The sequence below is a fragment of the Dendropsophus ebraccatus genome, chromosome 14 (genome assembly GCF_027789765.1).
Source record: "Dendropsophus ebraccatus isolate aDenEbr1 chromosome 14, aDenEbr1.pat, whole genome shotgun sequence".
Lineage (NCBI taxonomy): Eukaryota > Metazoa > Chordata > Amphibia > Anura > Hylidae > Dendropsophus > Dendropsophus ebraccatus.
In genome coordinates, this window is record NC_091467.1 from 48,435,246 (window position 1) to 48,452,109 (window position 16,864).

The window sequence follows — 16,864 nt, forward strand, 5'->3', positions numbered from 1 at the left end:
GTGTGCAAATGTTATAGACTGATACCAGTCACAGCTATGAATGGAAATGTTCCTTAAAGTTCTATGGACTGGAGATCTGTAACAATGTTACTTAAGTTAGTTAAGTTTTCTGCACTTCCTGGCACTCATTTTATTGAGTACTTACTGCTCTCTAAAACTTTTAGTTTAGTATCTCTTTAAATTGTATGAAATATATAGACAGTCTCTTGGAGGGTGAGAGATTACGTTTTTTTTCTAGAAAGTGACAGTAGCCAGGACGGATACATTATAGTCTACCCTGGATAGACCTGCCTTATATATCTGTCATTTGTGGTATTAGCAAAACCCCTAAATTGTATGACAGGTCAGTGTCCTGGTTTCTGGCTGCAGGGCACTGCACACAAATCATTTTCTATATAATGTAACTTGTACTTGTTGTCACTCTAAAACAGATGACATTTGAAGGCTGTGGATATAGTGCTGCTCTTATATAGTACTAGGAAGCTATCATTCTAAAAATTAAAATCAGCAGTAGGGATATTTCTAATGTCAATATTCTAAAAAGGTCGTAGGGGATGCATTGGGTTGGAAATGTGCTGTACCATATAAAATGTAGAAGGATTCATTGTGCAAACTCCAGGTTTCATTCACACCAGCAGCAGGCGTAATAAGGCTGCACCCAAGTCATGTACCTGCTTACTTATCATACATGTGACATGTTGTGGGATGGTGCGGAGTCCGACAGCATCCAGTAATAAGTTCCAGAGTTTTATTGCAGCATGTCCATGTCCATGTAACCGGTCTTTTAGGTCGAAATGTTGCATTTTCCTGGATATGCTGCAATAAAACTCTGAAACTTACCATTGGATGCTGTTGAACTCCCTATCTTTTATGTGCTACAACTGTGTCCATTACTTGGATTACTGACCCTCTGGCGTGCATCCAACACCCTACTTGCTACGTGGACTTTATACTAAGAGGTACTGTTGGACTTTGGTTCTCTGTAATATTGATGACCCATCCCACAACATTGAAGCAATCAGCCCTATTGGGTCACTTTGGTTCTCTGGAGCACAGTACAAAGCTGCTGTGTAGCTCGTGGCATGCATCGTCCGTGGCTGCAGCAGCAGCTTTATTCCAGAGAAAAATAAGTTTAGTGCCCCCCCCCCTCCGTGCGCGAAAAGAAAAGGGGCGGCAGGTAGTCATCTGGGCAGCTCCCCGCCCGTGCGTAGTCACCACTCTCTGCCTGTCAGCGTGCTCGGCAGGGATGAGTGACAGACAGAGAGGCCTGTTACTGGTGCCAGTTCCGGTCAATATAAACCTTATAAACTTATAAAACCTTATAGGCACTTGTATGGTACCTGAAATCTATTGTTTAGTAGTATGAGTGCAGGAGTGCTCTGCTTACATGTAGTCTAGGCCATATCTATATGCAATCACTCTCTATTTAGGGTGCATGTTTTTTAGTAGGAAGTGAGTGTAAACATATATCCGCTACAGCTGTCTTTACCCTATGTCAGATTTAGTAATAGGTTGGAGCCTATTATCGTAACTTGAAAGAGTTACAGATATATGAAAGATATATACATAAACCACTAATGACTTCAATAAACCCCTTTTTCTACTATTTACATGTTTATGCTGCGCCCCTGCTGTTTATGGAGCCGCGCCAATGGTTATTATTAAAACCAACACAAATATTAAACACAGCTGCTCCATAACCTAGAAATAAAACTGGACCGAGCGCGCTTCCCTCTACAGCAGCCCCATAACTAACACACAGAAGGCAATACAGCTGAGCGCTCTTCTATACATGCTAGGATTCATAAAAATAATTATTGCTGCCATCTACGCTTAGCCCTTCGTACGCTCGGAAGGGGAAAAAAAAAGGAAGATAAAACATTGGAGGAGGGTAAAATGACTGCATGCTTTTATTTGCATTTTTAGGAAAATTCTTCGTGTAGCCAGCTGGGGTGAAAGGTCAGCATTTGCATATAAATGGAAAAGGATGGGGGCACGCAATGCCAGGGAGCGGAGTGTGTATGATTTTCACAGCAGTGCGCCTGTGTTTGGAAGATTAAAGTACACAGCTTGCATTTGGTTATTACTAAATGTGAAAGGGTTCAGATGCTAAATCAGAGACAAAGTAATGAAGGAGAGTGCTAGGGGAGAAAAATAACTAAACAGTAGCAGTAAAGGGACTGATAATAACCCATGATGTGGTGGTGTTAGTGGGGGGGGGGGTATCTTAAGAATGGTTAGGTACACTGCAACACGACTGCAAAGGAAGCCATGTCTGATAATGAAATGATAATTTCACTTGTATCTGTGTGCAAGTCATTACCAATCTGGCCCGCACATAACTCTTCATACGAGAAGCTGTTAGGCCTGTTGGTTATGCTCATTTAACACAAGCTATAGCAGGTGACATGATATTTATAGGCAAGGCTCCACACCAGTTTGGAAAATTTCTATTGGTCAAAAATAATTGTTTTCTACAAACAATTTTTTTTTTCCATTATCCTTTCTTTCAAATATCTTCTTGATCCCAATGCGACATTATCACAACAGTTTCCCATCTTAAATAAAGTTCTTCTGGTAAACTAAAACCCTAGTCATTTTAATAGGAGCAATTACCTTTAGCACTAGAGGAGGGTCCTGTGTATTGTATCCTGATATCTGTAATTGTAGGACTAGTGCAGGAGAGAAGGTAATTATACTTCACCACCTGCCCCTGCCATGTGTCAGTACCGCCCAGAGGGCACTAGTAACTACCCCCACCCATTAAGTAAAAAAGGGAAAACTTCTGCTGGGTGTAATGAAAGAACATAGGAGACAACTAAAATAAGCAGTGAGACAAGAAGATGTATGCAAGTAAATTGGAAAAAATTTTATCTAGGGCAGGTGCCTGTAAGTTACAAGCATTTGGAGGGATAATAGAACATTTACAGGAGATAGAGGAGCTTCTTCACTCATGTTTGCCTTTCAGGAACCTGTCTAATGTTTGATGGAGGGGAAATCTGCCCTATCCCATACGTATTGTATTTTTGTTTCCGCACTGTGTGGGTGACAGATGGACAGATGATTCTCTGGGAACTAAGGCAGGTAAGGGAAGGTGTGGCCGCAGACTGGAAGTTTCTTTTTAATCCCAGTGCTTTCCCCTTGTCACCTTTCCTTTGTCATCAGGGGACAGATGGATGGTTAAAGTCTGTTGTCTGCTCCCTGGTAACAGAGGCATAAAGTGACAGGAGATAAAGACCACTTGACCCACCTGCCTGATCCTCAATTCCCAACCTGCTGTCAGAGGCCGCTCTGCTCCTTCTGTCCTATCCCCCCTCCCCCCGAGTGCATGACATATTTCTTGTGCCATGTATTCCCAGTGACAATAAAGAAGAGAGACATTTACAGGCTGAATATACACCAGAAGGTGACCTGTTATTTATTTTCATTACAACATTAATTTTAGCTTCACCACATACAGCCCAATAAAACACTAAAATACAAGCAAAAAGAAGACTATTTCTTATATGTACACAGATACTTATTGGCACAGATAACCCAGGCATATAGGGCACAATAGTTTGTTATGCACTAATGCACACATATCTACATGAACCAGATTTGCCATGTTGATTCTGTTGTAAAAATGTAAACTTTCAAGTAATATATATAACTATACTCATAAAATGAAAAGAAAGAAAACTGACAAAAATAAACTACAGTACTCTTGAGTTAACTGATGGATGTAATGCAGGCAAAGGTAACTAATCTTCCGCCATAATCTTTGGCACTTTATGCTTCTATATTATATATATATATATATATATATATATATATATATATATATATATATATGCACCCAGTCCAGATTGGAAGCAGCGATCACAGTGGGATTGGATGCACAGTCCCAGCTCTCACCCAGGCCTCACAGTACATAATAGAAATCCAAGGACAGAATCTCTTCTTAATTGGTTCATCTTTATTTAGCAATGTTGCATGCAAAAATTTGAGAGGTTTTGGCCCACAGACACTGAAAGTGTTGAATTGTCGCTAATTTTTGTATGCAACATGGCTACATAAAGATGAACAAATTAAGAGGAGATTCTGTCCTCGGATTTCTGCTATATACTGTACTGTGTTGTTTATAATGTGTAATAACTGGAGGTCAGTACGGTCCTTGGCTATCTATGGTGGACCTAGACAATACTTGTATGGGCCGAGAGGAAGTGTGGAGAGAGCGCGAAACGATCGTAGCCCACTGTGACTTGTTTGTATCCATGAGCATTTAAGGAAATAAACACCTATTTGCAGTACTGGATGAGTGGCCCATCATCTTTACTCTATATGTGTTGATATCCCTAGGCAATACTTGACTGTCACTCCAGTAAGAAAGCAGTTAGACCCCTGCAATCATAAAACTTATCCCCTATCCATATCTGTGGATAGAAGATTTAGAAGTCTTAATAGTGGCAAAATCCTTTAATATGTAACCAGATTTCCCAAAAAGTTTGTCTCGGATGTATAAGCAAACAGTGGGATCACTTACCCCTTGGAAAATACTCACTGCCTCCAGCGTACTCACTGCATCCAGCTTACTCACTGCATCCAGCTTACTCACTGCATCCAGCTTACTCACTGCATCCAGCTTATTCACTGCATACAGCTTACTCACTGTGTACAGCTTACTCACTGCATCCAGCTTACTCACTGTGTACAGCTTACTCACTGCATCCAGCATACTCACTGCATACAGCTTATTCACTGCATACAGCTTACTCACTGCATTTAGCTTACTCACTGTGTACAGCTTACTCACTGTGTACAGCTTACTCACTGCATCCAGCTTACCCACTGTGTACAGCTTACTCACTGCATCCAGCATACTCACTGCATACAGCTTACTCACTGCATACAGCCAGCAGACACTGCAAGATGCCGAGTTAAAGTATCCTAACATATCACATTATCAGTAATTTGTATTTTTATAAAAATACCTTTTTCTGGTAAAAGCTGGAAACCTTATTTTTGTGGATGAGATGTGAAAAGCAATCTCTCTGGAAGGACATTTTTTCAATAACTGCAAACATAATAAGGAGAAAGCTCTTTCCTCTCTCCCCCCATCTGCATGCTAACAATGCATTTTCTACCTAATTTGCCTGCAGGCCACAAATATCAGCGAAGAAGTAGGTAGAGGAATATGGAGTAATAATTTATTGTTACAATGCGCTAGATTGTAAGGCACCCCCTCCTATTGGTGCTTTTACGCCTTCCTGCATCAATTTTTTCTCCTCTTTTTTTACTGCATGCAGAATAATAATAGAACAAGCAAGTGTGGAAAATATATTCCTGGGAAGGATGGATGTGCGCACACGGAGAGTGACTGAGAAAATCTATTTCTGCACTTTGATGATTAATATTATGGCCTCGCGAGGTTTGATTCGCTCCTGCATAAAGCACACATTGATGCATGACTTCAGCATTTAGCTGAAAGCTTAAATTGATACACTGTTCTTTTAGTACTGATCTAAGCCTATTGTATCCTAGGAATATCAGCGCACTAAAAAGAATCGCACAATAGCGGAACATTTAGGTGATCCACCCTCCCCATCTGGTGAAATAAGGAATACTGTGATGTTGCATTGTTCAGATCAAGGTGTCACTCTTGCATGTGTGTATATACACCAATCAACCTTAACATTAAAAGATCTGAGAGCTGAGGAGAGTAACATGGATTATCTGGTGACAATGATGCCTGTCAGGGGTAGGATATATCAGGAGCAAGTGACCAGAGTTAGAAGCAGGAAAATGGGTAAGGGATAGGGATCTGAGAGACTGTGACAAGAGCTGAATTAGGATGAGTAGACGCCGGGGTCAGAGCATCTCCATTGCGGCAGGCCTTGGTGGGTGTCACCAGTATTTAGTGGTAAGTACCCAAGGAAGGACGACCAGGGATTGGGGAGAGGATCATAGAGGCCCAAGGCTCACCAGTGTGTGGGGTGAAGGATAGCGTGTCTGGTCTGACCCACAGAGGAGCTGCTGTAGAGCAAACTGCTAGAACCTTCATGCTGTGTATGACAGAAAGAAGTGAGATCACGCAAGACAGGGCAACTTGATGTGTATGGGGCGCTGCAGACCAGTCAGATTGCCCATGTGACTCCTGTCCGCCACTAAACTAAAAGAAGCCAACAGGTCTTATGAATCACTTCCTTTATCATGTGGACCGCTGGATATGTATGTGTCACTTACCAGAGATGGCACCAGGATGCACTATGGGAAGAAGACAAGATGGCGGCGCAGTGTGATGGGCAATGCTCTGCTGGAAACCTTGTGTCCTGGCATCATATGAATTTTACTGTGACACGCACCACCTACCTAACATTTGTATTCATCAAGTCCCCCCTCCCCCCTCCTGGCAGCGGCATCTTTAAGCAGTGAAATCGCTGTGGCTACACTGCAGCCATGACAAAGACATCAAGATGGTGGTTCTGCCTCCAGGTTCCCCAGATCTAAATCCAGTAGATCACCTGTGGGATGGGCCGTGTAATGAGAGTGTGATTTGTTGTCCCAGCGGTTTTGGTAAATCTTTTTGGGTATGCAGCTAGTACACTGAATTTCTACCTAGACACTGTATAATAACAGGTAGCAGGAAATGAGTTTTTTGTCTTCTCAAGTGTATCTAATCTATCCATCTCTCAGTCATAATGTATACTGTATTTTTAGCTTTTTTATTGAATCCATAAGCAATGTTGCTCCAGTATACAGAGGCCATTGTTACAAATCAAGAGCTGAATGCATTGTTCTTTCCATGTACCTTATTCTTGTAGGTCAGATGACATTAGATATCTTTATGTAATGGAATATCTGCATCTTGCTTTACATTGACAACTGAATTCCACTAGTTTTCTTTTAACTGTATTTACACTATACATGTAAGACAGACATGCCATCTCTCCTGCACCCAGTATACTATACACAAATAATGACACCAGTGTGTGTGCGTGTGTGTGTGTGTGTGTGTGCACTTTGTAAAAATGCTATATATATAATTTTTTTTATTATTATTATTATTTTTTTTTTTCAATCTATACCAAAGAACATAAAAAAGAGCTAAACCCATATGTAAGCATTTGATTTTAGTTTACATGAATTTTTATATTTGTTTAAATGCACAAAAACGCTATTGTGATTATATTTATTTACATAGTACATTAATATATATATATATATATATATATATATATATATATATAATATAGGTAGTTACACTTACTGGGATAGTAAATATGACCATCACTTGCTGTTTTGTACTGTTTATTTAATAAAGTGAATAAAATGGGGTTAACCTTTCTTGGAAAAACAAGTCCGCTTTCTTCTAGAAACAGAACCACTCATTTTCATTGGAGCAAATAGAGATGAATTGTCATACCACATGCAACCTGAGAACGGAGGTGGCGCTGTTTTTGCAAGAAAGTAGCTGTGATTGTGACTGTAATTGTTTTATGCCTAATGCCTTTTTTCTCCATGGGAGTGTCCTTTGTAGTTGTTCTTATTGTCCTATGTAAGGTAATTAGGGAATCCGGTCTATCTTATTCAAAAAAATTCAATAGGGGATCTGGTCATTCATCTATATCAGGGAAGAGGAACCTGCAGCCCTCTAGCTGTTGCAAAACTACAGTTCCCATCATGCCTCTACAGCCAAAGTTGTGGTTATTCAAGCATGACAGGAAATGTAGTTTTACAACAGCTGGAGTTTGACCTTTAGTTCTCCTTCCCTAATCTTGACCTTTAAACACTAGAATGTAGAATAGATCTGGTCACATAGATGTACGCCCATATGACCTGTCGGCCAAGATTCACCTGTAGTAACCCACTCCTAAAGGAAATGGATGGCCTCAAAATATTCCAACAGTATTCTGGTAGGGCCCTACTGGTGATGCAAGGGGCAATATATGTTTCACTTGGCGATTTTTACAATAGAATATAGAATTAATATAGAATTCATGGTTTTCTTCAGAAATATAAATATTTTTATTCTGGGATTCCCTCAAGAGGTTGGGAATCACTACATTAGGCACATTCTGTATACGTGAAAAATAATCTAATTATATGTAGCACATCCATGTATGTCAAATATATATATCTTGCTGTTTTGGTAATAATAAAGCCAGCACAGAATGATAACTGATCATACTTATGAGCGAACACACTCTATGGATTTCCTCTGATACATATATCAGTGACTGCAGCTAAATTCCACAGGAGATTGTCACACTCGGATGCACTATATGAATAAGGCTCCACAGCAGATGAAGGATGTAAACATTACTACTAATTTCTACGAGTGGGAAGTCATTGTAAATATTTCATTCACACATCCACCCGCCCACCCGCCGGCTGATGAACAATACTGTTATCTGCAGGGTTCAACTTTATGATCAATTCATCATCACGCTGTGGATATCTGTACTGCAAAGTGTAATGTAGAGAGGGAGAGAGAACAGCGGTGCAGGAGACTTGGGCACCTTATCTCTGCGTCCTGAACGGACACTTATAAAATGATTCACAGCTATAGAATTTCATTAAGAAAAAATGGATGAAGCATGCAATTCCTGTAGGCAGCACAGTATTATAGTGACTGTAGCTGAAAGACTGATGTAATGGCTATAACAGGATGTACAGTAATATTTTCATTTACACCACCACTCGTGAGGTTGACAGTGGATGAAAACGACTTGGCCAGGTTGGATCCTTCTGTCTTGTTCATGTTGTTAGTTTAGGTCCAAGTGTTACTCTTAGGGTGCGTTCACATGTAGAGGATCTGCAGCAGATTTGATGGTGCAGATTTGAAGTTGCAGATTCAATGCAAAGGAACTCTGGGCCATCAAATCTGCTGCAGATTCTAATATGCGCCATCAAATCTGCTGCAGATCCTGTATGAATATGAGCTTTTTCAGGAGAACCTTTGGCCAAAAGTTTTTTTCGGGGCGTAAACCTGGTAGGGCAGTAGAGACGAAAATCAACACACGATACCGTTTTTCGCCTTGTTTGGTCAGCAACCAGCAATACTCTTATTTCTATGGTCAACATAAGAGAAGTCAAAGTCAGTTCTGCAAAGCTACACATAAAGTAGGTTTATAGTTTGTAACTGCAGAAACATAGCTCTGCATAGGAATTGTACACGAAGAACTATAAGGCTAAATTCACACAGACGGATCCTCAGCGGATTTCTCGCTGCAAATTCGCAACGAGATCCGTTGCAGATCCCTGCTCTGTAAAGTCTATGGGCAGATATACTCACAGCAAGATGGACATCCCGCTGCGAGTATGTCGGGAGACCGCCCTTTTAACCCCTGGCCGGCCAGAGCTTTTACATTACCTGCTCCGTGATCCGGCTTGCTTTGGGGGTTCCCGGGTGCACGTCCCGCTCAGCGAATCAATGTGCTGCATTGGGGGTTAATGGGGCAGTCGATCCATCCGTGTGAATTTAGCCTAAGGCTAGAATTATGCTATGTAAAAAATGACTATATTTCATAACAACAGCCGTTGTTGTGCAAGCTACGACCATTATTTCTTATAACGGCCGTTGTTTACACAACAGCGGCCGTTGTTATGAAATACAGCCGTTGTTTTTACATAGCGTGAACCTAGCCTAAAGTTGTTTCTTTTTCTCTTTAAAGCCCCACATGTTTTGGAGCTGGTATACGTTATTATGCTCTAACATCCTACAAGCAAACATATGTGTTTGTGAAACCCCCTGCATACCTGCTATAGACTTTCACAGATCAACCCTAGTCTAACAGTATCTGCATCTGATCTAAAGCCAAAATATACCTTTTTGAAGAAAAAACACACAAAAAAATACCAGTTATTGAGCCCCAAAACTTGAATTTGGCCTTAGATGCATTGGAGTAATAAAAATGGTTTTAAGTGTGACTATGGTCTTTAAACCACATTACTAGCTATTCTATTTATTTCTGATGACATCAATGCATGACTGTCATCTCCTCACCCATATGACTTGCTTTACTGTATAGCGCTCTGCCAATCCAGATCTGTAACATGTATAATGTATAATGCCATCCGAAATAAACAAACAAAGCGAGTCATGTATCAGGATATTATATTCTAGGCATCCTGCTCTATGCAGAATTACAGGCACTGTATAAAAATACATGATGACAAAAGACAAGTTACCGTTTGATACTGAGATAAAGATATGAACGTTGCATTCAGTCGCTGATACATTTCCGACTGGCATTAGCTGAGACTTGCCAGCGCCCGTCATGCAAAAGAGCCGTCAATCACAGGCACTTTCTATTTGTCAGCAGTAGAAAATTCACAATTAGCATTAAAAACCTGCAACATTCCCTTCCCTGGGTGACTGGCGTGTTGTGATATCTCATCACCCAACAAAACACTTGATGTTGTGAGAACAGTGAGAGGAGGAGAGAGGCCGCCCGGCACTCAGGGACCGTAGAGAAGAAAATACCATTTTTACTGCAGGCAAGATTCATTACAGTGAATGCAGAAGAAGGAATGAAGAGCTGAATAATAGCAGAGCCCCCACCCCACCCCCAGCTGCACTATGATCTATCAGGTCTTTTAAATGCAGCCGGAGAAAGATTTGTGTGCAAGAAAATCACTGTGCATAACTCAGTATTCAGTATAAGCAACCCCCAACCATTGCGCCAATGTCACTTTACAGCATTATTCTGTCCTTTTAGCCTTTATAAATAACCCCCAGCGCATGAGAATGGCTGATGTTTACAGCTCTCTCTCGCACCTGACTCTGTTCCATTTTGTAATGGAAACAAAGAAGATTGATGGCCGAAAAAGACCAAGTGCTTCTTGTAACCCGCCATTAGTTGTCCGGCTTGCAAAATTGGGGGTATATTAAGGCTAAAAGCACTGTTGTGACGTTATGGCCTCCCTGAATGTTGTGCATATACTATATGTGCCACTGTATATAGCACAGAACGTAAAGAGCTCGGGTCACCAGGTTGATGCTGCCCAGTTTAAAGGGGTTATCGAGAGCTACAAAAACATGGCCGCTTTCTTCCAGAGACAGCCCCACTCTCGTCTCCAGCTTGGGCTGGGTTTTGCTGCTCAGTTCCGTTGAAGTGAATGGAGCTTAATTGCAAACCGCACCTGAACTGGAGACAAGAGTCGTGCTGTCTCTGAAAGAAAGTGGCCATGTTTTGTAGCACTGGATAACCCCTTTAAATGCTTAGTTGGCTTAAATTGCACCAGAGTCGTGTGCCAGATCTCTGGTGAATTCTTAGTGCGAGGTATAGCATCATAGGCTATGTCCTTTTAACCAACGCCAAACATTCTTGCAAAAACAGCGCCACCCCTGTCATGAGGTTGTGTGTGGTATTGCAATTTAACTCCATCCACTACAGTAGAACTGAGCTGAAAAACCCACAGCCAAACTGAGGACAGGTGTGGGGCTGTTTCTGGAAGAGAGCAGCCATGTTGTTAAGCCTAGATAACCCATTTGAAAAGGTCCAAAATTCATGATAAATGTGGATCAAGTTCTTTGAAACAAATGTCAGAAATCTAATGTATCTGCAACAATAAATCTGCCCCAGTGATTTAAAAAAAAAAAAAAAAAAGGTATGGTACCTAAAATGAATGTTAGGGTCCCAGATAGATAGATAGATAGATAGATAGATAGATAGATAGATAGATAGATAAATAGATAGATAGGAGATAGATAGATAGATAGATAGATAGGAGATAGATAGATAGATAGATAGATAGATAGATAGATAGATAGGACATACATAGATAGATAGATAGATAGATAGATAGATAGATAGGACATACATAGATAGATAGATAGATAGATAGATAGATAGATAGATAGATATATAGATATATAGATAGGAGATAGATAGATAGACAGATGATAGATAGATAGATAGATAGATAGATAGATAGATAGATAGATAGATAGATATTTGATTTGCTGTCTTGCTACATAAACTTAATTTTCCTTTTCTTGGTTACCCTAGAAAATGAGTTCCGAGGTGAGCTGCTGAACCAAAGGTGGACCCGTGGCGAGAAAATTAACAGCTGTCACACAAAGCAAAGATTAACCAGCAGAAACTCCAAGGTAAGAATATGGGTCCAGGTCTACTTTTAGGGGGATGGGTATATGCATATAAATGTGTAATTTGTCTATACACTTTCCTACTAGACATTTACTATTGATAAAAGTCCATTCTACTTGTATCATGTGGCCAGAGATTGTATAGGATTGACCAATATACATACGGATCATCTCTTAATGTAGACATAGATGCATGTTCAGTCAATGCCTCCAGTAGTGAACGCTGGTCGTGATATTTCAGCTTATGTAGTGGAAAATACTATTCCGTCCAGCAATATTCTCTTCTGAAAAAAATGTATAGAACATTTTATCAAAGAATATAACCACAATGTTCAGAGAATTTCCCATGTGGGGCAATGGAGATATTCAATTGTAATGATTACTGCTATGATCGCTGTGATCTCAAGTAGCTGCCTGACTGTAGCCTGAGGCTAATATAACAAAAAAAATGTATACGGTATATGTTAAACGTCTTAGAATTTTTGTGAGTCAAACAAGTGTTGTAGATGTCAGGGGGTTGTGGCTTTGGCGTGTAGAAGTGACATGTTAATGAATGTGCGCGCACACACGTATATACACACACACACACACACACACGCCCGAGTGTCACGTGAAGTGAGCAGCAATCCTTTGTGCCGGCTGATCAGGATGTAACTCCTGTTTATTTGTCTACTCAAGACAGAGCTAACAATGGCCTCGCTGTCAGGGGTATTTAAATCAAGCAGCGGGGAAGACACCCCCAGAGGGAATACAATCAAAACAAGCCACGGTTACAGCCATTAGATACTTGTGCCGCTAGATTTAAAACAAGAAAATCTGTAAAATAGTAACACAGGACCATAGATTTCTTTAGGCCGGAAAAAAAAAAAAAAAAAAAAAAGAAATAAAAACACAACCCCCCCCCCCCCCACACACACCACCACCCCATCCAATTCAGCCTATCACCTGTAGTGTTGATCCAGCAAAGGGCAAAAAAAAGAAGCCCTGAGGGAGACAAAAATTACTTTCCAACTCCAAATCTGGCATCAAAATAAATTCCCTGATCAACTACAATTCTCCCGAATGTGGTGGCTAAAACCTATAATACTGCACTCAAGGCGGTCATTGAGGGCCTTTTTGAACTCTTTTAGTAAGATCACTCTCATGCTTGATAATGGTTCTGTGAGAGAACTGAAACGTTGCATCCTGTGTTTTTGCACATTTTTGTAATAAACCACCACCTTTTTTCACCTCATGCTGGAGTGCTTTGGATTTTCGTGTGATACTTGGGGATCCCCCTTGCCAAGGGATTTGCATCCAACTGCACCCGCTACACCTGCAAAGAAGTGCGGCTCCTCTCTCCTCTCTATCTATCTATCTATCTATCTATCTATCTATCTATCTATCTATCTCATATGTATCATCTATCTATCTATCTATCTATCTATCTATCTATCTCCTATCTATCTATCTCCTATCTATATCTATTATGTATTATCTATCTATCTCATATGTATAATCTATCTATCTATCATCTATCTAATTAATATGTATCATCTATCTATCTATAATCTATCTATCTATCTCATGTATCATCTATCTATCATCTATCTATCTAATATGTATCATCTATCTATCTATCTATCTATCTATCTATCTCCTATCTATCTATCATCTATCTATCTATCTATCTATCTATCTATCTATCTCCTATCTATCTATCTATCTATCTATCTATCTATCTATCATCTATCTATCATCTATCTAATATGGATCATCTATCTATCTATCTATCTATCTATCTATCTATCTATCTATCATCTATCTCCTATCTATCTATCTATCTATCTATCTATCTATCTCTCTATCTATCTATCTATCTATCTATCTATCTATCTATCTCATATCTATCTACTATCTATCCATCTATCTATCTCATATCTATCTACTATCTATCTCCTATCTATCTATCTATCTATCTATCTATCTCCTATCTATCTATCTATCTATCTCCTATCTATCTATCTATCTATCTATCTATCTATCTATCTATCTATCTGTCTATCTATCAGCTTTTCTATATCCCCAAGCCCAGCTTTTAAGTAATACAGTCTCCGTTAGATATATCACCCTGCATAACACCCTAAGGAGTCTGGAAAGCTGAGTGACAACCATTTTGTTTGATTTCATCACACTCTGGTAGTCACCCAGCTTTTTCAGAAACAACCTCACAGAAGAGGATGGCAGAAGGGCACATTTACTGGAGCTTTTAGGAGAAAATTTATATTACATTATTGTACAGTAACAGTTATTGAATTTAGACCACACAGTGCCATGCATGTTTCAGGACGTGTCATACACAGATAGGTGAATTGGAAAGCCAAAGTAGGCACCTGCCCAAGGCCACGGTCTCAATAACAGCAGCACAATACATCATCCCCAGCAGGAATTAATGACTAATGAGCTGAGCATCTTAGGAATAATTAAATTACAGCCATAGACTTAATGCTTAGAGGGTGGGAGGCTTACAGAGGTGGCTGATCCTTGCATATGGACCACCGACTTATCATGAATCAAATTACAATTACGATTGTCTGCAATGACCCCACATCTTGTGAGCGCATAGAGAGGATGCAAGCCTTCTATATCCATCCCCTTAGTCAATGTATTGCATAGTGATAGCAAGTGCCTGGGATGCAGCGCACTGGATGTAGCTATGTTACGCAGCGTATACACAATAATTAGAAAGCAGATCTCTCCAAAGGATTTTTTTCCCCAGGAAATGGAAGAGCCCAGAGAGCATCCATGTAGAATAAATTGAATGGAAAGTGTTCTGCTCTGCAAACACATACAAAGCAGAACTTCAGTGACTGTGCCCCGGAGGGAACAATATGGAGACTAAACAACATGCATATTCTCTCTTAAAAAGGAATTTTGATATGAAAAGTTGTAATATATTTACTATGTCTTAGGGGGTTACATGGTTTCACATACGAATGCAATGTTGTCACAGTGACAGGCCTGGCCAAAAATAACTCATAACAAACCCTATTGGGCAACCAGTAACCCTGGAGAGGAGGGCAGAGCATTTGTTTCACAAAAAAATGAAAAGAAAAAAAAAGATTAGAAAATAGGAGAAGGTTTCACTATCCCTGAATCTAAACAGTAAAAACAAAATTCTAGGTGATACTTTCTCTTTGGTTGGTTACTAATGTTTTAAAACCTATGGAACAGAGAGACCTATAATTCCTACAACTTTTAAAGGGAATCTCTCGCTAGGTTTAAATGAGGGCAGTATACACTAGTGACACAAATGCTGAACAGATCGGTATATAACATCATTCTGTTCAGTGGTTCTCCTAATATGCAGGAGAATAAGATTCTTGCCACACCCCTCTCCCCGCCCTCCAGCTGCTGATTGACAATTGACTGTATATACAATGCATGGATAGATGACTGCCAATCAGCAGCTGGTGGGTGGAGTTTTCTGCTTCTCATGAATTATGAGGACTACTGGGCTAATGCACATAATGAAGAGGACTCCTTGTTATTCAGGAGGATCTCTCCGAATCAACTGCACAGAACAATGTAGGTGATATATCATTCTGTCCAGCTTCTCTGTCACTAATTTATGCAACCCTTAGATAGGACAGCATCAAACTACTGACAGAGTCTCTTTAAGGGAGGGCACTAGGTAAAGCCTGTGTTGGCCCCTTTGTACTTAGGCCCACAGCAACTGCATGTGCATATATATCCCATAATGTGCCAATGCAATTCAGTGTAAAGTGAAGACAAAAGTGACTAGCAATTGTTGCAAAACGCTGTGGCTGTCAGGGCATAATGGGAGTTGTAGTTTAGCAACAGCTAGAAGAACACAGCTTTCGAGCTGTCACTTGGAATCACAAGGGTTCTTTAACATTTCCTTGAAATTTCTTATGCTTTAGATGAATGTAGAAAATGATGACAAAAGGACCCGCACGCGATCCAAAATCCGAGGTGAGATCTTGCCCCTCCTTGCTCCATTATCTCCATGACATCACACACCAGCAGGTTCATTCACAGAATGTGCCAACACTGATGTATAATTAATATTATCTATGTGAACCTTAGAAAGCTCTTAATTACTTACAATAGTACAGAGTCGAGGCAGCTGAGAGCGCAGTGTAGGAAAGGGGTCTCTGGGGGCCGGCGCTAACAGCGTACCTAGTATGAGATACAGGGACACACGCATGCTGCCGCTGTGAAACGAAAAGAAAGATCAGATCTGCTGGAATCTTAGCAAAACTCATAGGGAGGTCAGACAACAACTACAATGCTCACAGGGTATCAAAGCATCATATGCGATAAAGACACAAGGAAATGGTTGGGATTATTTCCTTCCAGTTAAGATTCTATCTCTGTATGATATCCCCTCTGATATGTAGTAAGGAACGTCTCATATACAGGCCTTGAGCAGGGATTCTCAACTTTTGGAGGGGGGTATAAGGGACACATTGTTAGTAAATCTATATTTTACATATATTTATATTTCATATATAGTATTTTAGCCTTGCTTTAAGCTAAGCTTAATCTACAGTCTGATGTCTCTACCTAGCACCATAGTATACAGACTTTCAGCAAAAGCAATTCTGTGCAGCTTGCAGAATAGACATACTATAAAACTTATTGAGATAACCACAAAGTGGTCATCTAGAGCAGGGATGGGGAACCTTCGGCTCTCCAGCTGTTGCAGAACTACAATTCCCATCATGCCTGGGCAGCTAAAGCTTTGCTGCAATTTGATGGGAATTG

The 16,864-nt window shown here is 40.2% G+C and overlaps 1 protein-coding gene and 1 long non-coding RNA gene across 3 annotated transcripts in view; one reads left to right on the forward strand and one right to left on the reverse strand.

Annotated features, from left to right (window-relative positions):
- LOC138773116 (uncharacterized) overlaps positions 1-16,864 on the reverse strand; it is a 201,354-nt gene that overhangs the window by 32,861 nt on the left and 151,629 nt on the right. The window lies entirely within an intron of this gene.
- MYT1 (myelin transcription factor 1) overlaps positions 1-16,864 on the forward strand; it is a 51,805-nt gene that overhangs the window by 7,454 nt on the left and 27,487 nt on the right. For both annotated transcript variants that reach the window (XM_069954089.1, XM_069954090.1), the window contains exons 2-3: positions 11,997-12,097; positions 16,018-16,069. In XM_069954089.1, coding sequence (XP_069810190.1) covers positions 16,018-16,069 — 52 coding nt within the window. In that variant the 5' untranslated portion in view covers positions 11,997-12,097. The remainder of the gene's footprint in view (positions 1-11,996; positions 12,098-16,017; positions 16,070-16,864) is intronic.